The 25,827-nt window shown below is 39.2% G+C and overlaps 1 protein-coding gene across 1 annotated transcript; it reads right to left on the minus strand.

Annotated features, from left to right (window-relative positions):
- Positions 1-1,223: 1,223 nt before the first annotated feature.
- LOC133612493 (fatty acyl-CoA hydrolase precursor, medium chain-like) lies at positions 1,224-24,063 on the minus strand. The gene is made up of 13 exons (XM_061969945.2): positions 23,901-24,063; positions 16,302-16,494; positions 16,051-16,192; positions 13,350-13,483; positions 9,725-9,878; positions 9,551-9,655; positions 9,363-9,464; positions 5,431-5,574; positions 5,278-5,355; positions 5,053-5,200; positions 1,869-2,018; positions 1,739-1,811; positions 1,224-1,660 (listed from the first exon to the last, which is right to left on the minus strand). The coding sequence occupies exons 1-13, from the start codon at positions 23,962-23,964 to the stop codon at positions 1,474-1,476; spliced, it is 1,674 nt and encodes a 557-aa protein (XP_061825929.1). The 5' UTR covers positions 23,965-24,063; the 3' UTR covers positions 1,224-1,473.
- Positions 24,064-25,827: the final 1,764 nt, after the last annotated feature.

Consider the following 25,827-nt stretch of genomic DNA (forward strand, 5'->3'; position numbering starts at 1 on the left):
GTATACCAAGTACTATATGAGTCTATGTTTGTGTGTCGTGTTATGACTTGTTGCCCAGTAGCTTTCCTACAACAAGTGCACTTTTTCCAGGCAGTATAGTAACTAAATACACTACGCAGACTGGGCAGCATATTTGTGGTAGACTGCAGCTATATTAACATTTGCACACAAAAAAGTACTTGAGCATCTTCAAATTGTGTCCCGTTCATCTGAACCAAAATGTAGAAATGTTCCTATCTTGAATTCATCATTACGTGACTAATTTTAATGACTAACCTTATTGTTGCTTTGTATTCTGTACTACTGTAGGGCTCATTTATTAATAAGCAAACTAATTAACTTTTCACATCTGTTTTTTTCTCTTTGTAATTTCGTTTTTCATTGTAATCGTACATACGATTCTTCCCCGACTGCTGTTTTATAGAGGGCCAAATGGGTAAAAATCTGTAAATAATTACTTGTGTGTCAATATCATTGATTACTGAAACCATTATTCAAATTATTATATGTAATCTTATTAAAATGTGTCAATCTATTAAATTATTAAACCATGAAATCAAATCGAGAAATAATTAAATGTAATGTAATTTAAATGTTTCATTGGTAAACCTCAATAATCATGAATTTAATCATTTGTTTAAATCAAATGATTAAATGTAGTTTTAGTGAAATAATGACATATTAAATAAATTCTTTTTTTTAATTAAAATTATTGATTTGATGATTTATTAATGACACATTTAAGTAATTCTTTAAAGATGTATTTAATCTTGTCCCATTTGGCCGTCCATACTCTTTTACCTCAAGTGCCATGGTCATGGAGCAAAAGAAAAACTGCATCTGAGCATCCGTGATAAGTATCTTTATTTCTAGAAATCCATTTCTGGTGCAAGCTACACTGCAAAAAGTGAAATTTAAGCAAGATTTAATGCCCATATTAAAAGATACTTATTTTGTACTCAAATGATATTTTTTCTCAATGGGCACTTTCTATGTTAGACAACTTCTCTTCTCCAGAATGAGACTAGTTGACTTGTCAAAATACCAAATTGTACGTATTCTGTCAACTCAAATGTATTTTCTTGTTCTGTTGGCATGTTATTGTATTTTTATATTAATATTTTTAGATTTCCTATTTTGTAGTATAGCTTTTCTCCTGTCGCCGCTTGAGACACATGCATTTTTTTTTCTCTTTTACATTATTTAATGATATAAATGATACATTTCATTAAAGTTTACACGTTCAATTCTTTATTTTTTGGGATAGCATTTTTGAAACTGTAAAAAGTGCACGTCTCTTACAGTCAATGAAAATATCTTGTTTCAAACTTTCATACAATTGCATTGATTTTCGAGTATTTCCTGCGGGATCAATAAAGCATCTACCTAAGTATTGTTAACCGCGTTCATCAGTTTAACCACCTCCAGTAAGTGCATCACAATCGATCATCGGTTTGAAATGAAGTCCGTCTGCTACAGTTCACTGCGCTCCAGCTTCTCCAGATGCAGTCGAAGTTTCTCTGGCAGGATCTGAGTCATGAAGACAAAGCGAGACTGTTTCAAGTGCTGACCAGTGACTTGCTTCTTTTCACTTATTCCCAGGAAGTGTTCTTCTCCTCCATAGTTTGGCCAGTGAGCAAGTCCATCCCCATTAGGAGACCTACATAAATGCAACAAGAAGACGTCTTAATGCTTGATTCCCGCTTTGCAAGGTGATCAACCAGGTCTGGTTTGTTACCCTGTGCGAGCAAAGGCACCCCAGTAACTCATCACGGTCTTGCTAAGTTGTTCTTCCTCTTCTGGACATGCATCTAAAACAAAGATTATTAATACAATAAACAATAAACAGACAGCATTTAAGATCTCACCAGTTAATCGGATGTGGGTCGTGGTAAAGCAAAATCCGAAAACGGCAAACACCTCGTCTCTATGGTCAGATCTGACAAAGCTTGGCCTGTGAGCTCTCAAAAAGTGAGGGGAATGCTGGTACTCGTACAAGTACACTGGGACACCTGCATCTATGAGGCAGAAAGCGTATGCAGCGTCTTCAAAACAAACAGCATTTTCTGTACTCCTAAGAAGAAGAATGGAGTAGTGCCTATAAAGGTTGGTCAGCGGGGGATACATCAGAATGGCTTTCTTAAAAGGTGAAATTAACAAAAAAAAATCAGCTTTTCTTAGAAAGCATTGTGGCTGTTTACTGTTTTGCTTTATTTTCTTCGATATATGATGACTTAACTTGATACGCGCAAAGCTCTCAATTTACCGGTCGATCTACATTCCCATCCTCACCTATGGTCATGAGCTTTGGGTTATGACCGAAAGGACAAGATCACGGGTACAAGCAGCCGAAATGAGCTTCCTCCGCCGGTTGGCGGGGCTCTCCCTTAGAGATAGCTCTGTCATCCGGGGGGAGCTCAAAGTAAAGCCGCTGCTCCTCCACATCGAGAGGAGCCAGATGAGGTGGTTCGGACATCTGGTCAGGATGTCACCCGAACGCCTCCCTCGGGAGGTGTTTCGAGCACGTCTGACCGGTAGGAGGCCACTGGGAAGACCCAGGACACGTTGGGAAGACCCAGGACACGTTGAGAAGACTATTGTCTCCCGGCTGGCCTGGGAACGCCTCGGGATCCCCCGGGAGGAGCTGGACGAAGTGGCTGGGGAGAGGGAAGTCTGGGCTTCCCTGCTTAGGCTGCTGCCCCCACGACATGACCTCGGATAAGCGGAAGAAGATGAATGGATAACTTGATATATTTAATTATGTCAGAATAGCGGTAATGTTTAAGACACATCGATTTTTTAGTATCAAATAACACAATATTTTTAATTATCTGTCATTACACTGTAGGAATATTGGTGTTTTTCCCCTCTATTTCCATTTATTCTTTATGTTTAATATAATGGGGAAAAAAATTAGACCTTTTTGCTCAATATGTTGAATAATATTCTTAAATTAAGTAAATGCTAGTGCCATTATCTTGACATAATGATATGCGCTCGGCATCATGATTTTTTTTTTTTCATGCTTGAAGTAAGAAATTGTTAGTTTAAAAAAGTAGTTTTATACTTGTGAGTGTTGATGACACAGCTTTGCAACAGTTGATATTCTAGTTTCAAGCATGTTTTACTCAATATAGGTCATAACATCTCAGCAACAAGCTGTAAAATCTTACTGAGATCATTTAGGACCAAAACTCTTAAAACAAGTAAAACACTAACATAGTAAGAATAATCATCTTATCAGAGAGAAAATAAGCAAATATCACCCTTATTTGAGATATTTAATCTTACTTAGATTTCAGTTTTTGCAGTGTAGGGTTAGATTTTAAGGATGTGCATGAAGATGATTGACTAAGAAAAAATGTTAGGTTAAGTGTTAAAGATTTTATGATATACACATAAAGTGATGTGTTGAGATGGACTCCTACAGAATTGCTGGCTCTCTGCTCCAGCAGAGTTTTGGTCACTATGATGTAGTCGGTACATCATATGTCACCGTGTTTAAATGAAAAGATTTTTGCTACGGCAGAAACATTGGTCGCTATGATACTGTTCCAATGGTTTATCACATGCGGCGCCCTGGTCACCAAGTTGATACTGCTTGTCAGTACATCATATGTGATCCGTGTTGAATACAAGAGTTTTTGCTACGGCTGATTACCGTATGTGATCTGGTCACTACGACGGTGTCATATGTGACCGTGTTGAAGGTAATTCCAGTTAGGGGAACATAACCATAACTCATCTATAAGAACTAACATTTTGTTAGCTCTCTGTGATGACTGTCAGTATGTACATGTAATCATGAAATATTGATTAAAATCATCATGCACTTGGACAGTCTCCTAGGAGAAACACTAACATGTTTCAAGTTACAGTCATGGACTCTGCACAAGATGGTTCTAATACCAGTCAAAATTACAAGCTGTAATACTCTTGTCAGCCTGTAGGGGTCATAAATAATTAAGGACTACAACTAGAGATGTCCGATAATGGCTTTTTTGCCGATATCCGATATTCCGATATTGTCCAACTCTTAATTACCGATTCCGATATGAACCGATACCGATATATACAGTCGTGGAATTAAACACATTATTATGCCTTATTTTGTTGTGATGCCCCGCTGGATGCATTAAACAATGGCAGGGGTGGTGTTATGGTATTTATTTATTTTTATTTTTTATCATAAAGAAATACAATCATGTGTGCTTACCCACTATATCCCTGCAGACTGTATTGATCTATATTGATATATAATGTATATATTGTGTTTTTTATGTTGATTTAATAAAAAATAAATAAAATAAAATAAACTTTTTTTTAATTTATTTCTTGTGCGGCCCGGTACCAATCTGTCCACGGACCGGTACAGGGCCGCGGCCCGGTGGTTGGGGACCACTGCTTTAAGGTGTATTGGCGCTCTGTACTTCTCCCTATGTCCGTGTACCACTCCATACAGCGGCGTTTTAAAATGTCATACATTTTATTTTTTGAAACCGATACCGATAATTTCCGATATAAAGCATTTATCGGCCGATAATATCGGACTGCCGACATCTCTAACTACAACCAAAATGGCGGATGGCTTGAAAAAAAACCCTACAAAATTAAAACGGCGGCTGGATATACTGTATACTTTAGGTCATGCCCACTCCAGGGGTCATAAATCATTCCCCTGCGAGCCTACCCTAAACTAGTGAGACCATGGAGGCCACGCCCACTTCCTGGGGGGTCATAAACTCCCCCCTCACTTCCGGTCATAAAACAAACCCCCGCTAAACCCCCCAAAAATGGGACCCATTACCTCCCTGCTGGACACTCAGCATCAATGGTTGGAATTGGGAGTTAAATCACCAAAAATGATTCCCGGGCGCGGCCACCGCTGCTGCTCACTGCTCCCCTCACCTCCCAGGGGGTGATTAAGAGTGATGGGTCAAATGCAGAGAATAATTTCGCCACACCGAGTGTGTGTGTGACAATCATTGGTACTTTAACTTTAACTTTATAGGCACTACTCAATTCTTCTTCTCTCCTATATAAGAATACTACCTCTGTGAGCATTTGCAGTCTTAATGGCAGGAATGACAAACAGCATATCTCCCAGCATCTCGGTAAAAGCGTCTCTAATTTTTGCACGGTCTTCACCAACTCCGACATATTCGTCTACCAGCAGATCCGTGACGATGGATTCTTCAGGCTGGAAAAGACCGTTTATAGAAAAACACTCAAAGAGAGCAGTGACACAAAGGAATAGAATATTATGAACCTTCTTACATTGGGGTTGTAGGCAGAAAACCCGTTAACAAACTGCTCTCGGTCTATTCCTTCAGTCCAGTTTGGGGGTAACACGTACTAGAAAAAGGAAGTATATGAGGGGTTTTTCTTGAGTGCAAACTTCTGGGCACAAACTGAATGGATGGCACTTACAGCAGGAAGCAACCAGCCGCCTTCGTGATCGTTGACACCAGTCATGAAAGGTACGTTCAGAATTTCCTGTTTCTCAAACAGCTCATTCAAAGGTTTTTTCAGGAAGACTCCGTCGATATTAATGTAAATTTTCATTGCTTTTTCCTTGGGAAGATAAGAGACAGCAGCCACAAGAAAATGACCACCTCGTCAGCAATTATAATACACACATATTGTAAATATTTGTGTTGAACTTGTTCAACAAGTTACATTGAGGGACATCACTATTGCACGTGCACAATTTACAATGTCCGAAAAGGAGTCGGAAGAAGTAGAATTTGTTTAATCCTCACCCTTCTCCATGCTTGTTACTTAGAATTAATTTGCGCCATTTTTATTACATTGTTGTGTTTTTCCTTGTTCCTTGCATTGAACAAAGAGAGCACAGTACCAAGTCAAACTCATTGTGTGTAAAACATGCTTGGCTAATGATTATTCTGATTCTGATGGTGACTCCTGACTGTTTTTAGTCCGAAAAGTACAAACCCCGTTTCCATATGAGTTGGGAAATTGTGTTAGATGTAAATATAAACGGAATACAATGATTTGCAAATCCTTTTCAACCCATATTCAATTGAATGCACTACAAAGACAAGATATTTGATGTTCAAACTCATATACTTTATTTTTTTTTTGCAAATAATAGTAAACTTACAATTTCATGGCTGCAACACGTGCCAAAGTAGTTGGGAAAGGGCATGTTCACCACTGTGTTACATCATCTTTTCTTTTAACAACACTCAATAAACGTTTGGGAACTGAGAAAACTAATTGTTGAAGGTTTGAAAGTGGAATTCTTTCCCATTCTTGTTTTATGTAGAGTTTCAGTCGTTCAACAGTCCGGGGTCTCCGCTGTCGTATTTTACGCTTCATAATGCGCCACACATTTTCCATGGGAGACAGGTCTGGACTGGGAGACAGGTCTGGACTGCAGGCGGGCCAGTCTAGTACCCGCACTCTTTTACTACGCAGCCACGCTGTTGTAACACGTGGCTTGGCATTGTCTTGCTGAAATAAGCAGGGGCTTCCATGATAACGTTGCTTGGATGACAACATACTGTATGTTGCTCCAAAACCTGTATGGACCTTTCAGCATTAATGGTGCCTTCACAGATGTGTAAGTTACCCATGTCTTGGGCACTAATACACCCCCATACCATCACAGATGCTGGCTTTTGAACTTTGCGCCTATAACAATCCGAATGGTTATTTTCCTCTTTGTTCTGGAGGACACCACGTCCTCTGTTTCCAAATATAATTTGAAATGTGGACTTGTCAGACCACAGAACACTTTTCCACTTTGCATCAGTCCATCTCAGATGAGCTCGGGCCCAGCGAAGCCGGCGACGTTTCAGGGTGTTGTTGATAAATGGGTTTGGCTTTGCATAGTAGCGTTTTAACTTGCACTTACAGTTGTAGCGACCAACTGTAGTTACTGACAGTGGTTTTATGAAGTGTTCCTGAGCCCATGTAGTGATATCCTTTACACACGGATGTCGGTTTTTGATGCAATACCACCTGAGATCTTATTTAACCCTACCTCTTCTCTTGTATCTATTTGTGCAAATTAATTCAGACCATATCTTTTGCATGTAGACTTACAATAGTTCACGTTTAGTCTGAAAAGGAGTAGGCAGAATATTTTATTCAATCCCACCCTTTCTCCATGCCCATTACTGATGATTCACTGACACAATAGTTTTACGCGTTGAGTTCAAAAAGGAGTAGGAAGAAGTAGAGCCTATTTAATCCTACCCCTTCTCTGTGCCCATAACAGATCATTCATTCACATCATACAGTGTGTTTAATAAATTGACTCTTACAATATTTCATTTGATAAGTCTGAAAAGGAGTAGGAAGCAGACCTTATTTAATCCTACACCTTCTCCATGTCCATTACTAATAATTCATTTGCAACATATTTTTACACAACTCTTACACTATTCATGTTTAGTCCGAAAAGAAGAAGCAAAGTTGATTTAATCCTCTGTTCTCCATGCTTGTTACTAATACTTCATTAGCACCATATGTTTACCATGTTGAATTTGACTAAATGTTATGTTTAGTAAAAGAGAGAAGCAGAGTTTTTGATCCTCCTCTTTCTCCATGTTCATTATTAATAATTCACACCATATAGTTTACATGATGACTCTTACACAATTTGTTTATTTTGAAAAGGAGTAGGAATAAGCAAAGTTTATTTATTAATGCTACATCATCTCCGTGTCCATTATTAATAATTCATTTGCACCATATATTTAACATGTTGACTATTATACTATTTCATGTTTAGTCTGAAAAGGAGTAGTAAGAAGCAACATTTATTTAATCCTACCCCTTCTCCATATCCCTTACTGATAAATCATTTACATCATACAGTATGTTTAATAAGTTGATGCTTACACTATTTTATGTTTAGTCCAAAAAGGAGTCGGAAGAAGAATCGTATTTAATTATATACCTTCTCTATGTCAATTACTAATAATTAAGTATAGTGCAGACGGTTTATTTCTACCCCTATTCCATGTCCGTTACTAATAATTAAATCATATCCTGCATCCATGGCAGCCTATTACTGATAATTCATTTATATCACACATACAGTATGTTCAACAATTTGACGCTTACGCTATTTATGTTCAGTCTAAAAAAAGAGTAGGAAGAAGCAGGCTGTTTATTCCTTCCCCTTTTACATGCCCATTACTAAGAATGCATTCGCACCATATTTGTCCATGTTGACTCTTAATTTAGTCTGAAAAGGAGTAGAAAGAAGCAGATCAGATTTATTCCCACCCCTTCTCTATGTCATAACTAATAATTAATTTGCATCATATTTTCACATAGACTCCTACACTATTTTTGTTTAGTCTGAAAAGGAGTAGGAAGAAACACAGTTTATTTAATCCTACTTTTTCTCCATGCCATTACTAATCAACCCTTGTGTGGTGTTCGGGTCTGTGGAACCCGTTTTCATTTTCTATTAAAAGAAATATGATACAATTAATTATTTTTTCAAACTGAGACTCACTGACTTTGGCTCATTTTCTGTGAAGAACATATATCAGAATACATATTTAATGACCACACACCATACACCCCCCCTACACATTTTTATTACATATAAGATGTCCGGGTCCACTGGACCGGGGCTAATAGAAGTGTGGAAATTGATGTTCTGTGTACCACACACACACACACACACACACACACACACACACACACACACACACACACACACACACACACACACACACACACACACACACACACACACAGCAGGCCTAGACAGGAGGAGGACAGCGTGTAGGTACACAGAACATCAGAGGGTCAAATGTGCGAGAAAATGAGAGCAGACAGTGTTGACAAACAATGTTGCAACCTTGCGTGGGAACCGCAGGTGCAGAAACACAAAAGAAGAATCCCTGTGGGATGCAGAAACTGGCAGATACATTTTCCGTGCAACGTTCATATTGTTGTTACAGCGTTTGTGGGTCTGATGAACCCGTTGCCTTTTGTGGCTTTTAATGCCTCACAATCAAACACTTTTATGTTAAAATACTGAACAGATGTTTACCTTATCCCAATAAACATCTGTATCTGCAACGGGTCCATCAGACCCACAAACACTGGCTGAGTAACAACAATATGAACATTACACAAGGGTTAATTTGCACCATATTTTTCAAAAAAAAAAGTATGATACTATTTTTGTTTAGTTTGAAAAGGAGTAGAAAAAAGCTCAGCTTATTCAATTCTAACCCTTCTCCATATCCATTACTAATAATTCATTCACACCATATGTTTAACAATAATGTATGTTGATCTATTTAGTCATTAAAGGGTTTGTAAATGGTGTGTTTAATTTCTCACAAGTTTAAATCCATTCTGCATACCTGTTCTGTAATTTTCAAAATGGTGTCCGGATCCAGGTTTTTCATGCAGTCAGCGATGTGTTGTGTACTCTCAATGTTACATCCTGTTCTATTGGCGATAGCCTGAAGACGCAGAACACGAAGGACCGGGTTAATCAAACATGTCGTCGTGAAACCCCACAACTATTTTTGACTGAAGATGCATCAACCTTGGTTACGGGCAGAGGATCATTCGTCACTAATGCGTCCATTGCAGCAGTGCCACTTTGAGCGATGGCTCGGTGGATCAGGCCGTGGGACAAAGGTGAGAGAAGCTGGGGATCGAACCACAATCAGGGTCTCTGTGAACGTGCGCTACTCTGAACAAAGAAGTTGATCCTCACCAGCATGGAAACGCTCACTCCGCCAGCAGACTCTCCAAATATGGTCACAGAAGATGGGTCTCCTCCAAAGTTGTGAATGTGCTTCTGGACCCAGCGGAGTGCTTGGACCTGATCCAGCAAGCCAAAGTTACCGGACATGTGCTCATCTCCTGTGCTACATGAGACACGCATCACACACCAATCAGTGTTCCACATCAGTCAAACATACTCCTGGCACAGTACGATGCAACCAGTAAGTCAAACTCTTATTAGGCTTTACAACGTGATCACGGCTATGTGGACAAATATGCTTCTGAAGTTGCATCAAAATGTCTGCAAGTGTCAGAAGTACGAAAAGAGGATCTTTGTTGGTTTTTACAGCTTCTATGAAAGCCATCACAAGATGAGGTATAAACCTGAACCCGAATCTGCGGCTGGTAATCATAAAGGAAATATGGATAATGGTCAATGACTCACATTACATTTGAGGGTTAAAGAAAAGATGGCTGAAGTGGACAATTTATTTAGATTTGTTTGGTAAAATAGTACCCTTTTGAAGATACAGTAACCTATTAAAAGGGTACATTTAAAAAAAGAAAAAAAAAAGAAGCATTTTTGTTTTGTTTTTTAAATTTTAACAAAATAGAATTGTATTTTTTTCTATTAAAAATGGGGTTTGTGTCGCTGGCCGGCCTGGCTGCGTGGGACCGGAGGTCCCTTGTTTCCTGGGCACCGCACCTGCTGTTTTGGGCTGGGCTCTCTCGGTGGCTGGGGCCGTACTTTGGCCCCCGCACACACTGGGAGACAAATATATTCTACATACAAATTCACATGCATACACACAATTATTCATACATACACACAATTATTCATACATATATACACACATACGTGTATTCATTCATTAATACATCCATACGCGCACACATTGGTACTTACCCACATACACAGGTACAAACGTACATACGCTCCCACATACATACACAAATACAGCACATACACACACACTCCCGGTACATTTACGGAACAAACATACATATACACATACTGTACATATTATACATATGCATACATACATGTAGCCGAGCTAAATTTTATTCTATTTTATTTTAATTTTGGTCATTTATTCACATCATTTTTTGTGGTGAACTTCCCCAAAAGTGTTTCTCATTGTAAATAGGTTCCACTCTATTATTTTCCATTGCATACCTTTTTGTTTCCCTGGGGGGTGATTTGGCGTTGCACCTTTGTGACCAGCTTCAGTGAGCACTGACGCTCGGAGCTGGTAAGTCACGTTTATGTCTCTCTCCTTTTTTTTTTATAAACTTTTTGGTTGTCGTTCTTAAAAGTGTTTTGTGGGAATGCGCACTGTCTTGTGACTTGTTGGTGGGCATGTGTGTTGAATTCCTGAATGTTGGTTGTTGAATTAGTGACAAAAAAAATACTTTTGTATGCTAAATGATGTGTGGATTAGCCTATTGCTAGCGGCAGTTGTTGCGGGGTTTCCTGGTCTCGTAAGTTTACGCACGGGTCAGGGGCTCTGTTGTGTGTGTGTGGACATCTTGTGTGCCGCTCTAGCATTAATATGAGTGTGTATTATTTTCTTCTTTATTTTTAGTGGAGAGAGATCGTTTTTGCCGTGGACTGTGTGTGACGCCCCGTTGTTTTTGTTTCTATTCAAAAAAGGTATGTATGTTATGAGGTATTTTTGACATAGTTTATTGTATAAAAAATATAAAAAGAGTCGATGTGGGTGGGAAAGATGAGGTGTATTACTGCACATTTTAAGGATCATTTTTCTTAATATATATTGTTATTTGCTGAAGTATATATTTTATATACTGTGTTTTATTTAATTAATTTAATTGAGACTATTTTATGCTTTATTTACCTTTTCATTATTATTATTATTATTACTATTTTAGTTATTATTATTATTATTATTTCCACATTAAGAATATATAATTGAATTGAGTGAGCACTGACGCTCGGAGCTGTGGAGAGAGATCGTTTTTGCGGTGGACTGTGTGTGACGCCTCGTTGTTTTTGTTTCTATTCAAAAAAGGTGAATAAATCCTCCATGATTCAACTCCAGTGTGTGCGCCTCACTACAAGATACACAACGCAGATCAGTGACTGTTACATACACTCATGCATATAATCACGTTTCATCAAACATGAATTAACGTTGTTCCCCTAGGGCAGTGCTTTTTCAATATTTTCTGTTACCCCCGCTTTAGGAAGAAGAAATTATTGCTCCCCCCCACCCCCACACTCTCCATTGTGACTATAAATTAAGTTAAAGTACCACTGATTGTCACACACACACTAGGTGTGGCAAAATTATTCTCTGCATTTGACCCATCACCCTTGATCACCCCCTGGTAGGTGAGGGTAGTAGTAGGCAGCAGCGGTGGCCGCGCCCGGGAATCATTTTTGGTGATTTAACCCACAATTCCAACCCTTGATGCTGAGTGCCAAGCAGGGAGGTAATGGGTCCCATTTTTAAAGTCTTTGGTATGACTCGGCCGGGGTTTGAACTCACAACCTACCGATCTCAGGGCGGACACTCTAACCATTAGTATAATTTGTCTATAAAATTGTTATAACTATACCTCGGCATAACATTGTACGCTTATTAACATTAAAGGAAACAACACATCGGTCTTTCCTCGTCTCCCAACGTGATTACAGTGAAGCCAAGTGCTACATACACTTCATCATATTATGGTATGGCCAAAAAAAGCATGTTCCCAGAGCTCACACGTGCACCACCCTGGCATCACACCTTTTTACAGTGGTGTCATACAGTGTGGAAAAACATACACTAAATATTGTATTTGTACGATCATTTCACCCTGTGTATGTAAGAGTGTGATGTTGTTGCGCTATATTATGAACTAGACAGGGTGTTATATTTTATTTTGAAGTATCGCTTTTATTTTGAAGAACCGGATGTCCGGTGCGGGAAGTGTCTTTGCTGTTTTTTCGATTATTTTACTTCCTCTTCCTTCGGAGAAGGTAATAGTTCTTCACTGCTCCGTGTTTCTTCATATTGTAAATATTATTCCTAAACGTTTCCAGATACTTTAAAAGTTAACCCAATAATGTTGTGGGTACAAGTGATGTGTTGTTTTGAGTCATTTTTATGCACAATTTTGTTTATTTAGAAGTAGAGCGTAGACTGTGTGAATTGTTTGGTAGTATTTACGCATGGTATTTACATCACACAGGAGCAGATATCACTCCGCCAGAAAGTTGAGACCTGTGTATGTGTGTTTCGTGTTTCCAACACAGGTGGCCAATAAATACTGAACCGACGGCATGGTGAAGTGTCTTTATTTTAAAAAACGACACAACGCAGAATAAGACTCACTACATGTACAATGTACGATGAATACCCATAATGTACAATAATTTCCCCCATTCAATATTTTGCCATTAGCAAACAGGATACATTGTGTACGTCAAAAAATATGATGGTTTTCTCCTTCCACCATGAACAGAATCAGTGGCAAAATACAGGAGGATAAATAACTGTTGCACTTTTCCTTGTCTCCTGTATTTTCATTGAACTTCACTCTACTTTTTCTTTAAGAAAGTTGTCACTCAATTGTTTTGTGGAGGGTTTTACAATAATAATTACCTGGAAAAGCCCCAAATTCCCAAGCGATACTGGATCAGAACCACCACCACATCCTGATAAGCAGCCAAAGCAGATCCATCAAACGATGAAGTTGATCCAATAGCAAACCCGCCACCATGGATCCACACCATCACCTGGTCAAACAAAGACAAAACATACTCATATTTTGCTTTTTCAAAATGTTTAAATGAAATACTGATTATGAATACTAAAAAGACTTGGAGAATCCTCCATTTGTTTTTGGTCTGTTTCTTTTTTCAGCGTTCACTCAAAGCACAAAACTATTAAACTTAATAACAATTTAAATGCCAAACTAAAATGGACAGAAAATTGGATAAAAGAAAATACAAGGATTACTATTGCAGAGAAGAGTAAATGTATGTTAGAAATATATTTTAAAAGAAGTGGGAGGTTCTGTCATTGAACAGGTTACTGAAGTAAAGCCACTCGGTGTCAATGTGGACAATACAACCGTCCCTGGTTTATCGCAGTTAATTGGTTCAGAACATGACTGGGATAAATTAACTTCCGAGAAGTAGGAATCAATCATTTTAATAGAAAAGAATATATCTTTATTGTACAACGGGATTGTAAGCAAAACTAATTTGTAATATAAAAAAAATTAAATATTTTCAAAGCAAGAGCATAAAAAGCCTGGTTATGACCTTCTAAAAAATTTTTCAACATTATGAGAGCCCTCGAGACATGAAATAACACTTAGGTCACCTTTACACTCTTATTTCAGTATAGTAATGCTGTCTGAGGCTGAGCCAATCAGTGGTCACAATACTCAACAGCACGCTCTAATTTGGTTGGTCTCCACTAGTAGCCAATACTATTCTAGTATAGATACATTTAGTTTATTTAGCTATGTATCTGCTTAAAAATGCTTAATTATGTTTAAAAATAATAAATACCGGGCAGTACGGTGGAAGAGGGGTTAGTGCGTCTGCCTCACAATGCGAAGGTCCTGAGTAGTCGTGAGTTCAATCCCGGCCTCGGAATCTTTCTGTGTGGAGTTTGCATGTCCTCCCCGTGACTGCGTGGGTTCCCTCCGGGTACCCCGGCTTCCTCCCACCTCCAAAGACATGCACCTGGGGATAGGTTGATTGGCAACACTAAATTGGCCCTAGTGTGTGAATGTGAGTGTGAATGTTGTCTGTCTATCTGTGTTGGCCCTGCGATGAGGTGGCGACTTGTCCAAGGTGTACTCCGCCTTCCGCCCGATTGTAGCTGAGATAGGCTCCAGCACCCCCCGTGACCCCGAAGGGAATAAGTGGTAGAAAATGGATGGATGGATGGACTAATAAATACCAATCTGCAATATGGTGAAGTCGCAATATTTGAAGCGCAGTGTGGTGAGGGAAAACAGTATGTTAAATTTGAACAGCCAAATTGATAAAATTTTACTGAAAATTGGCAGAAGTAGCACCCCCCACAACCCTGAATGGGACAAGCGGTAGAAAATGGATGCATGGATGGTTGGCAGTAATAAAGTGTTATGAAAATTCTGGTTAAATCATCAGTTTTGTCCCATTTAGATCATTGTCCTGTGACTGTATGTTGCTCAAAATGAAGCTGCTGGTGTCGTCCTTAACTGTCCAATTAGGACGTGTGTTACACGAATACATTTCTATCAGGCTTGGTCAACTGTGAAGGGTCAGATTGATTTTTCGGTTTTCAATTTTGTTAGAAAAACAATTTTAACAATAAGAAAGCCAATAATATTTTACAACATACAACATTCCACGTGTCAGTCAACAGAAAGTCGCTTCTTGATACCTCTTTCTCAAACTAATTTAATGCAGATGACACTTCAATAGAGAGCAATGGTGGCTTGGAATTTCCTTCTTCAATTTCTGATCATGGAAATGATGTATTCAGTAACTTTTTGTTAAAGATTAAGGCTTTATACATGTACTAGGGCTGTCAAAAATAATGATTATGATTATTAGTAATCATGTTTATACGCAGACTAATCACACAACTTATTTTGAATGTACATGCTGCTTTATCTTAGTCGTGGATGGTGACCTGAAAGGTGCAGTGATCAGGTCAATGCATACGTCAGTGCAAAGTTGAGTGAGCTGGTGTGCTCGCTGGCAAATTTCACTTTAAAATTCACTCCAATGGGACTTTAGATGAAACTGTTGCCAAGTTTTGAACAAAGTAACCACTTTTAATCAACTTTTAAATGTTCGAGATGATATTCTGACAATAAAATTGCATTTGTGTCAAAATGTCGGGCTCTCTCTTTAAGTTAATTTAGATTGTGCAAGCGAGCAATAACCTGCGATTAATCAAGATAACCCAAATTCAAAAGTGTGATTAATATGATTTCAAAAAATAATTTGGGTATAGGTTGATTGGCAACACTAAATTGGCCCTAGTGTGTGACTGTGAGTGGGAATGTTGTCTGTCTATCTGTGTTGGCCCTGTGATGAGGTGGCGACTTGTCCAGGGTGTACCCCGCCTTCCGCCCGAATGCAGCTGAGATAGGCTCCAGCATCCCCCGCCACCCGGAATGGGACAAGCGGTAGAAGATGGATGGATGTGTAAAAGCCTTTTTTAAATTTTAGAGCCCAGGAAGAACAGCGGCTGCTATGGCAGTAGCCAATGGGGATCTTAATAAACAAACTCCAGTGTCCACCACTACATCAACTACAGCAACAGTCCAAAACTAGTACCAAAAGATTCTTACTGGGAGTTTGGCATCATGAGCTCTGCTCTCAGGAGTATAGATGTTGAGGTAAAGGCAGTCTTCTGAAACGTCAGGAATTTCTGTAATTAAGCCGCCGAGCAGTTCAGACACATCTTGAAGAACTTGTCTACTTTGCATGCATCTGAAAAGGAATATATTTTTTTTAAATGTACAAATGCATAAAAACACATAACATGGCAGAAAACACATTGACTTGATTTTGGTTAAGAGTATACTTTAGTAACGCTTACATTGGAGGCTGCTTGGTGGCGTCTCTCACACCTTCCCACCTGTCCACATCCTGGGGTGCAGACAGTCTCAGAGCAGGGCCAAGGGGGGGCTTGGCAAAGGGGACACTCAAGTAGGCATAGACCCCCGTCTCCTTCCCCTTCACACTCACATAGTCACCTTTCAGGCTCCCGAGCGCTGTGTGGACTATGGGTGCTGTCAAGATAAAAGTGCTGAGTCAGAATCCTTGCGTCGTATACAATCAGTGGGTTAGGACAATTCTAAGCACCCCTGCCAAAAGATTCGATTGTGGCAGTTCCTCCAGGATTTCGCAGGCTTTTTTTCCCCGTTATTGTTGTGGCCTAAACTGATTGAATTTGTGGCCACTTTTTCAGAAAGTTGCAGTAAAAGTTGCAATGTTTTCTCTTTTTTTTCCAGTAACACTAAATCAATTTGTGATTTTAAGAAGCACAGGATTTCAACAAAAAATGTAAAATACTGTGTTAATGTTTTACTCATTTTACACCACAGGCTTAATGGTAGTTACTAAATGGCAGGAGAAGCACATATTTACCGTATTTTACGGACTATAAGGCACTCTTAAAAACCTTTTTTCCCCTTCAAAACTCTACAGTGCGCCCAATGTAACGAATACGTTTAGTCGAGCTCACCCACCTCAAAGCTATTTTATTTGGTACATGGTGTAATGATAAGCGTGACCAGTACATGGCAGTCAAACATAAAGGATAAGTGTAGCCTGCACTATGATGGGTCTCAAGTAAACAACACCAACATTTTAAAATATTCCATTGAAAATATAGAACATTACACACAGCGCTCAAAAATCTATCAAAATGTTTTAGTACGACTTTGGTAAATTATGAAGCTGCGCCGCTTGAAGGATTGTCAGCGCATTAAACATACAAGTATTATTATGGTGTGTGTATAAGGTAAGACATTATCTGGCGTTTTGTTTCGCAATATTATGCAAAAGCAACTTTTCTTACCTTCTGGTACCTGCTGATCTGTATTTGGGATCTGCAGAAATCCTGAAAAATTGCGCGCGTCCGCACCAACACTGTAGTTGATAAGCTTCTTTATTTTTTATTATTCATCCTCTGCTGTTGCCATTAATAATATAAAGTAGTGTAAAGTTCTTACTTATATCTGTCAGTAAACTCGCCATGAAAGCGCTAAAACATACCGCTGTAATGAGTTTACATTATTCACCCTGTCATGTCTGTGTTGATCATGTTTTTGTTTGGCCATGTGCTGTTTGTTTTTTTGGACGCTTTTTAGTTCCTGGTTGTTCACTCCCTTGTTTTGTTTCCATGGTTACCCATTGGTTTCACCTTTTCCACGTTTGGACTCACACACCCGTCACCAATCATGTCACTGTTATTTAAGCTTGTCTTTTTCTGTTGGTCGGCCTGGCGACATTATCTGCTGTTACCCTTGTCACTCATGCGTTGATTCCATGCCATTGTTCCATGATCATTTCCATGCTTGTTCCAAGTAAGTTTTTGTTTATTCATGTCACGTTTAGCAGTTCTTTTGTTTCATGTCCTTAGTCTACGTTAAGTGTAAGTTTTTGTTTCATAGTCAAGTTTGTACCTCCGCCTTGTGCGCACCTTTAGTTTGTTCTTTTTGTTATAGTAAAAATATATTTGTCCTTACCTTCACGCCATGTCCGCTCCAACTTTTATTGCATCTCGGGAAAACAAACCCGCCATAGTCCATGTCATGACACACCCAAGGAAATGTAGTTAATAGAGTTCCGGTTGGACGGTTTTTCACGGGACACATTTCCGGTGTCGTTGTTTCCGGATGAGGAGATGCTGCTCCGTTATTGATTTAAGTAAAACAGTTAGATCCATCTTTTGACACTTTTTCCACTCCCGTCCTTGCACGCTACACCGCTACAACAAAGATGACGAGGAGAAGACGCTGCCGAAGGTGAGCCACGTAAATAAGACCGCCCACAAAACGGCGCATCCGGAAGCGATTGTCCGAAAGCGTCTTAAAGATGATCTGTAAAACATAATCTATGCAACATTTTTACCAAAGAACCACCATTACATGTTATGTAGACCACAAAGAAGTGTTTTCCATTTAGAAAAAATAATAACAATATGACTCCTTTAATGCACCCTATAATCCGGTGCGCCTAATATATGAAAAAAGGCAAAACATAGACCATTGATCGGCAGTGCGCCTTATAATCCGATGCGCTCTATGGTCCGAAAAATATGCTATATAGTGATAGTTTATTACCGTTTAAAAGTTTCTATCTTAAACATTCGCTTTTGTTCCACCACATTTACACTCGCACATTAAGAGCATTTTTAAACTGTGGAGATCCATACATAGCGCTCATTTATGTTGGTAAATGAAAGGATGAGAGACCATCATCACACTTCAACATCTCTGTCATCTACAGTGGGGCAAAAAAGTATTTAGTCAGCCACCGATTGTGCAAGTTCTCCCACTTAAAATGATGACAGAGGTCTGTCATTTTCATCATAGGTACACTTCAACTGTGAGAGACAGAATGTGAAAAAAAAATCCAGGAGTTCACATTGTAGGAATTTTAAAGAATTTATTTGTAAATTATGGTGGAAAATAAGTATTTGGTCACTTCAAACAAGGAAGATCTCTGGCTCTCACAGACCTGTAACTTCTTCTTTAAGAAGCTCTTCTGTCCTCCACTTGTTACCTGTATTAATGGCACCTGTTTGAACTCGTTATCTGTATAAAAGACACCTGTCCACAGCCTCAAACAGTCAGACTCCAAACTCCACTATGGCCAAGACCAAAGAGCTGTCAAAAGACACCAGGAAAATAATTGTAAACCTGCACCAGACTGTGAAGAGTGAATCTACAATAGGCAAGCAGCTTGGTGTGAAAAAATCAACGGTGGGAGCAATTATCAGAAAATGGAAGACATACAAGACCACTGATAATCTCCCTCGATCTGGGGCTCCACGCAAGATCTCATCCCGTGGGTTCAAAATGATCATGAGAACGGTGAGCAAAAATCCCAGAACCACACGGGGGGACCTAGTGAATGACCTGCAGAGAGCTGGGACCAAAGTAACAAAGGTTACCATCAGTAACACACTACGCTGACAGGGAATCAAATCCTGCAGGGCCAGACGTGTTCCCCTGCTTAAGCCAGTGCATGTACAGGCCCATCTGAAGTTTGCCAGAGAGCACGTGGATGATACAGCAGAGGATTGGGAGAATGTCATGTGGTCAGATGAAACCAAAATAGAACTTTTTGGTATGAACTCAACTCGTCGTGTTTGGAGGAGGAAGAATACTGAGTTGCATCCCAAGAACACCATACCTACTGTGAAGCATGGGGGTGGAAACATCATGCTTTGGGGCTGTTTTTCTGCTAAGGGGACAGGCCGACTGATCCGTGTTAAGGAAAGAATGAATGGGGCCATGTATCGTGAGATTTTGAGCCAAAACCTCTTTCCATCAGTGAGAGCTTTGAAGATGAAACGTGGCTGGGTGCATGACAATGATCCCAAACACACCGCCCGGGCAACGAAGGAGTGGCTCCGTAAGAAGCATTTGAAAGTCCTGGAGTGGCCGAGCCAGTCTCCAGACCTCAACCCCATAGAAAATCTGTGGAGGGAGTTGAAAGTCCATGTTGCTCGGCGACAGCCCCAAAACATCACTGCTCTTGAGAAGATCTGCATGGAGAAATGGGCCAAAATGCCAGCTACTGTGTGTGAAAACCTGGTAAAGACCTGTAGTAATCGTTTGATCTCTGTTATTGCCAACAAAGGTTATATTACAAAGTATTGAGTTGAATTTTTGTTATTGACCAAATACTTATTTTCCACCATAATCTACAAATAAATTCTTTAAAAATCCTACAATGTGAATTCCTGGATTTTTTTTTCACATTCTGTCTTTCACAATTGAAGTGTACCTATGATGAAAATTACAGACCTCCGTCATCATTTTAAGTGGGAGAACTTGCACAATTGGTGGCTGACTAAATACTTTTTTGCCCCACTGCTACATGCTGTATATTTGTTTCGTCGGCTTGGCAGATAAGAATATGTTCCTAATGGTCTTAGCCTGAATAAATAAAGGTTAAATAAAAAAATTAATTGTGTCAGTGATGGCGCTACACCAAGGTTAGAGGGGGCTATAGCCTTGTCAGAAATCTGTTAAGCCCCAGTTGAGCCCTTCAGCATTTTTGAGCCCTATCAAGCAAATCCAACATTTCTTACCCATTGGTACCTGCTGTGGGGTATTTGGGATCTGCATAAGTCCCGAAGATTTTTAACCAAACCATGGAGACATTAGAAAACAATCTTGCCTTCCTTCATATTTCCTCCTTCCTCTAAATGGAGCATGCATGTAAATAAGACTGCCACAAAATGGGACAGCTTTGGGGCAGCCAATCGTCTCTGCGAAACCATCTTTGCTAATCCTATCACCGGGCTGAGTCCATCTTTCTGTGGCCAATCACACAACTGGGTTCATCTTTCCAAACCCTTATCAAAAGACCCCCTCGGTCCTCCTGTCTTCTACTACGGTGTTTTACCTGCAAGTCCATCTATCCATCCATTTTCTACCGCTTGTCCCTTTCGGGGTCGCGGGGGGCGCTGGAGCCTATCTCAGCTGCATTCGGGTGGAAGGCGGTGTACACCCTGGACAAGTCGCCACCTCATCGCAGGACCTGCAAGTCCACGTATAACTTATTTCAGGTTGACTTGTTGTAAACCCCGCCCACAGGCACCCGCCCCCCTCCATGTCAAGTTGCTGCCGTTTTGAAATGAATCGAACTGAAGCGAATGTGAAAAAGGAACAGTTGGAATTGAAAACCTACAACATGCACAAAAACAATACCAGTGTAAAAAAAATATGAAGATTAGCATTGAAAAGCATGTCATGACACTCAAAAATATCCACCAAAATATTGTATTTTTTCAATGTTTGAATTCATTTGTTTGTATTCAACATGTTACAATGCCAAAACTTGTCTCAGTGCCAATGAAGTTTTTTCTACAAATTAAAAAAAATTATTGGCAGGTTTTGGCTCCATATCACCTTTGCGTGTGAAACATTTTTGCCATTGTGGCTTGTGTCAAGCCTAACTATTTAGTTGAATATTCTTTGGTCAAATTCAGCTAAATCTACTTTTATATTGATCATGCTTGTGCTGTGTATCATAATTGATTTTATTGAAGAAATGAGAACTGAAGTCCTGAAAATACAAACCCCGTTTCCATATGAGTTGGGAAATTGTGTTAGATGTAAATATAAACGGAATACAATGATTTGCAAATCCTTTTCAACCCATATTCAATTGAATATGCTACAAAGACAAGATATTTGATGTTCAAACTCATAAACTTTATTTTTTTTTGCAAATAATAATTAACTTAGAATTTCATGGCTGCAAAAGGTGCCAAAGTAGTTGGGAAAGGGCATGTTCACCACTGTGTTACATCACCTTTTCTTTTAAGTGGAATTCTTTCCCATTCTTGTTTTATGTAGAGCTTCAGTCGTTCAACAGTCTCCGCTGTTGTATTTTACGCTTCATAATGCGCCACACATTTTTGATGGGAGACAGGTCTGGACTGCAGGCGGGCCAGGAAAGTACCCGCACTCTTTTTTTACGAAGCCACGCTGTTGTAACACGTGCTGAATGTGGCTTGGCATTGTCTTGCTGAAATAAGCAGGGGCGTCCATGAAAAAGACGGCGCTTAGATGGCAGCATATGTTGTTCCAAAATATGTATGTACCATTCAGCATTAATGGTGCCTTCACAGATGTGTACGTTACCCATGCCTTGGGCACTAATGCACCCCCATACCATCACAGATGCTGGCTTTTGAACTTTGCGTCGATAACAGTCTGGATGGTTCGCTTCCCCTTTGGTCCGGATGACACGATGTCAAATATTTCCGAAAACAATTTGAAATGTGGACTCATCAGACCACAGAACACTTTTCCACTTTGCATGAGTCCATCTTAGATGATCTCGGGCCCAGAGAAGCCGGCGGCGTTTCTGGATGTTGTTGATAAATGGCTTTCGCTTTGCATAGTAGAGCTTTAACTTGCACTTACAGATGTAGCGACGAACTGTATTTAGTGACAGTGGTTTTCTGAAGTGTTTCTGAGCCCATGTGGTGATATCCTTTAGAGATTGATGTCGGTTTTTGATACAGTGCCGTCTGAGGGATTGAATGTCACGGTCATTCAATGTTGGTTTCCGGCCATGCCGCTTACGTGGAGTGATTTCTCCAGATTCTCTGAACCTTTTGATGCTATAGTGTTACATGTTACTGTTCTTGCTTCGTCAACGTAATTAGACAGTTGACATGCGTGTTTGAGTGCCACTACGTTTTTATAGGCCAAAGTTGGAACGTTCGGGTCACGGCAATGGTTTGGACAGCAGTGCAATACATGGTTGCACAGGTCAGGTAAGGTTGCTTTACACTGTTGCTGCAGAGACGTTAGGGAGTGTTTCATCAGATGAATGGGTAAAAAGTCAATGAACAATCAAAGTTTATTTACAGTATATAGCCCTTAATCACAAGTGCCTCGTAGGGCTGGAGTTATGGCCAATCCCTTATCAGGGAGCTGTGTCACACAGGCCCTACAGCAAACCCAATAGTCATGGTTCATTTGTTGCAGACAGGCTTAACCAGTTCCATTAAGATTAGGGTAGGATAGACTTTTATTTATTCCACAATGGGGAAATTGCGTTGTTGCAGTGCAGGTATTTACATACAGTAACAGAAGTAGAGCATAATGACAAACAAAAAATAGTAATAAATACTACATAAATAAACAATCAAAAACATGGTGTGCGGCATAGCACTGCCAGTCTGCACCATACTGAAGCAGAATGACTCGATGATATGAAATGTATGAAAAAGCTGCTGATGGTGTGTTTGACAGAGAAGCAACTCGGAAGAAATACTGCAGACGTTCGCTCTCCAAGGTAAATGCTGTACACTATTATTACGTTACTTCATAAAACTACTGTAGTTGTTAGTAGTACATTTGATTGTACTTTTTTTATACAATCATTCTTATCTAAAAGTGTGTTTTTCTCTTTACATGTTAACATTGTGTTGTTTTGGGGGGGGCCAAGCACTGATTAAGTTGATTCCAATTCAATTTCAATGGTTGTTGATTTCAGATACAAGTGTTTACGCTTGTAAGCTGAGGTGCAACTGTACATCAATCAGTGATGGAAAGAAGACAAGAAAAAAGAAATGTGTTTAAAAAAAAACCCTAACAAGCAAACAGTAGTAAAAAAGTACTGCACAATCTAGTGATAGGAAAACAAATTCAATGTTAAAAAAAAAAAATAGGAGTAAAAATTAAATGAATGTATAGGAAAAGAATCAAGTTTGATTACAGACAAAGTAAAACGAGATTTAATGAAAATCATACCCATTAAGTATTCCAATGTTAGATGATATGAAAAGTAAACAAGTTTGGACACACACATTTCAGCAACAGTGGAGGACTAAAATTTAGGATTAAAAACACACTTGGAAGTTTGAAACACAAAATGAGTTGTAAACGCATTAAAGCAACAACCACTTCTGCAAAGTCAAACAAATACTGCTACTCACCGTCACTTTTTGCAGCAACACATGCAAACAAGAGGGTCAAAAGAAAGCAAAAGGTTTCCTTCATGGTGATCCTCCTTGTTGCTGGTGTAGGTGTGACTGGCCACACAAAGTTCTGCAAGGCTGCACTCGTCAATTCTTCTGTTGGTATTGCTGCTGCACTTTAGGAGTAGGAGTGACACTCTTTGCCTTACTTTCGCAATCTGCAGGCCGAGCCCACTTTTACCACTTTACATTTTCACCACACCACACCTGATGGAAAAAAACAGAATTTGACATCTATGCACTTTTCAGAACGCAATTATTGAAATTGAAAACGTATGTGTACACATTTGTATTCTACCCTGTGCAATAATACAATAAAATAATATTACACTAATAATATTACAACACAATACAAAGGTTTTTGACTTAGTATCTTATTAATTGGAATAATAAAATGAATTGTTGGCACATATGTTGGTTTTCTATGGCAACACGTGTTGCAATGCATTTTGGGATTGCTAGATAACGTCTAAAATTACGTTTAGATACACTGGAAAAATACAAAACCCAAAACCAGTGAAGTTGGCATGTTGTGTAATTCATAAATAAAAACAGAATGTAATGATTTGCAAATCCTTTTCAACTTATATTCAATTGAATAAACTGCAAATACAATCAATCAATGTCAATCAATGTTTATTTATATAGCCCTAAATCACAAGTGTCTAAAATGGCTGCACAAGCCACAACGACATCCTCGGTTCAGATCCCACATCAGGGCAAGGAAAAACTCAACCCAATGGGACAATGAGAAACCTTGGAGAGGACCGCCGATGTGGGGACCCCCCCTAGGGTATGTGTGCACGCACTTTCTAACATAATAACCGTGGATTCCGTGACTTGCCGCCATCTTAAAAGTATGCTAGTCTTTCACCCGTTAGCATGCCAATGTTAGCATGCTAATGTTAGCTCTTCAACGTCTTATGCTAGCATCTTAGATCATTTTCTATGTTTTTGAACAAAATAATCATGGATTTCATTATCTTTGAAGTATGTTAGCTCTTCCCCTGTTACCATGCTCCAGTTAACACCTTTTATACTAACATTTGAGCTAATTTGGTATGTTTTAACCAAATAATTATTGATGATTGAAACTATAGCCACTTTCAAAGCATTTTTAAATTACACTAAAACATCAGTTTAGCAACAAGCAACATAGTTTTTTAACATTCAAACCATTTCAACATTTAAACCACTTCAAAATGAAAACCGTTTCAACATTTAAACCATTTTAACATTCAAACCACATTTAAATAATTTAAACAGTCAAAAATGTCTACTTTCATCATACAAAACCCAAAACCAGTGAAGTTGGCACGTTGTGTAAATCGTAAATAAAAACAGAATCCAATTATTTGCAAATCCTTGTCAACCTATATTCAATTGAATACACTGCAAAGACAAGATGCTTAACGTTTGAACTGGTAAACTTTGTTATTTTTTGCAAATATTAGCTCATTTGGAATTTGATGCCTGCAACATGTTTAAAAAAAGCTGGCACAAGTGGCAAAAAAGACTGGGAAATTTGAGGAATGCTCATCAAACACTTCTTTGGAACATCCCACAGGTGAACAGGCTAATTGGGAACAGGTGGGCGCCATGATTGGGTATAAAAGCAGCTTCCATGAAATGCTCAGTCATTCACAAACAAGGATGGGGCAAGAGTCACCACTTTGAACAAATGTGTGAGCAAATTGTCCAACAGTTTAAGAATAACATTTCTCAACCAGCTATTGCAAGGAATTTAGGGATTACACCATCTATGGTCTCTAATGTCATCAAAAGGTTCAGAGAATCTTGAGAAATCACTGCACGTAAGCAGCAAGGTTGTGACTTTCGATCCCTCAGGCGGTATTGCATCAAAAACCAACATCAGTGTGTAAAG

This window comes from Nerophis lumbriciformis, linkage group LG10 (genome assembly GCF_033978685.3).
Source record: "Nerophis lumbriciformis linkage group LG10, RoL_Nlum_v2.1, whole genome shotgun sequence".
NCBI lineage: Eukaryota > Metazoa > Chordata > Actinopteri > Syngnathiformes > Syngnathidae > Nerophis > Nerophis lumbriciformis.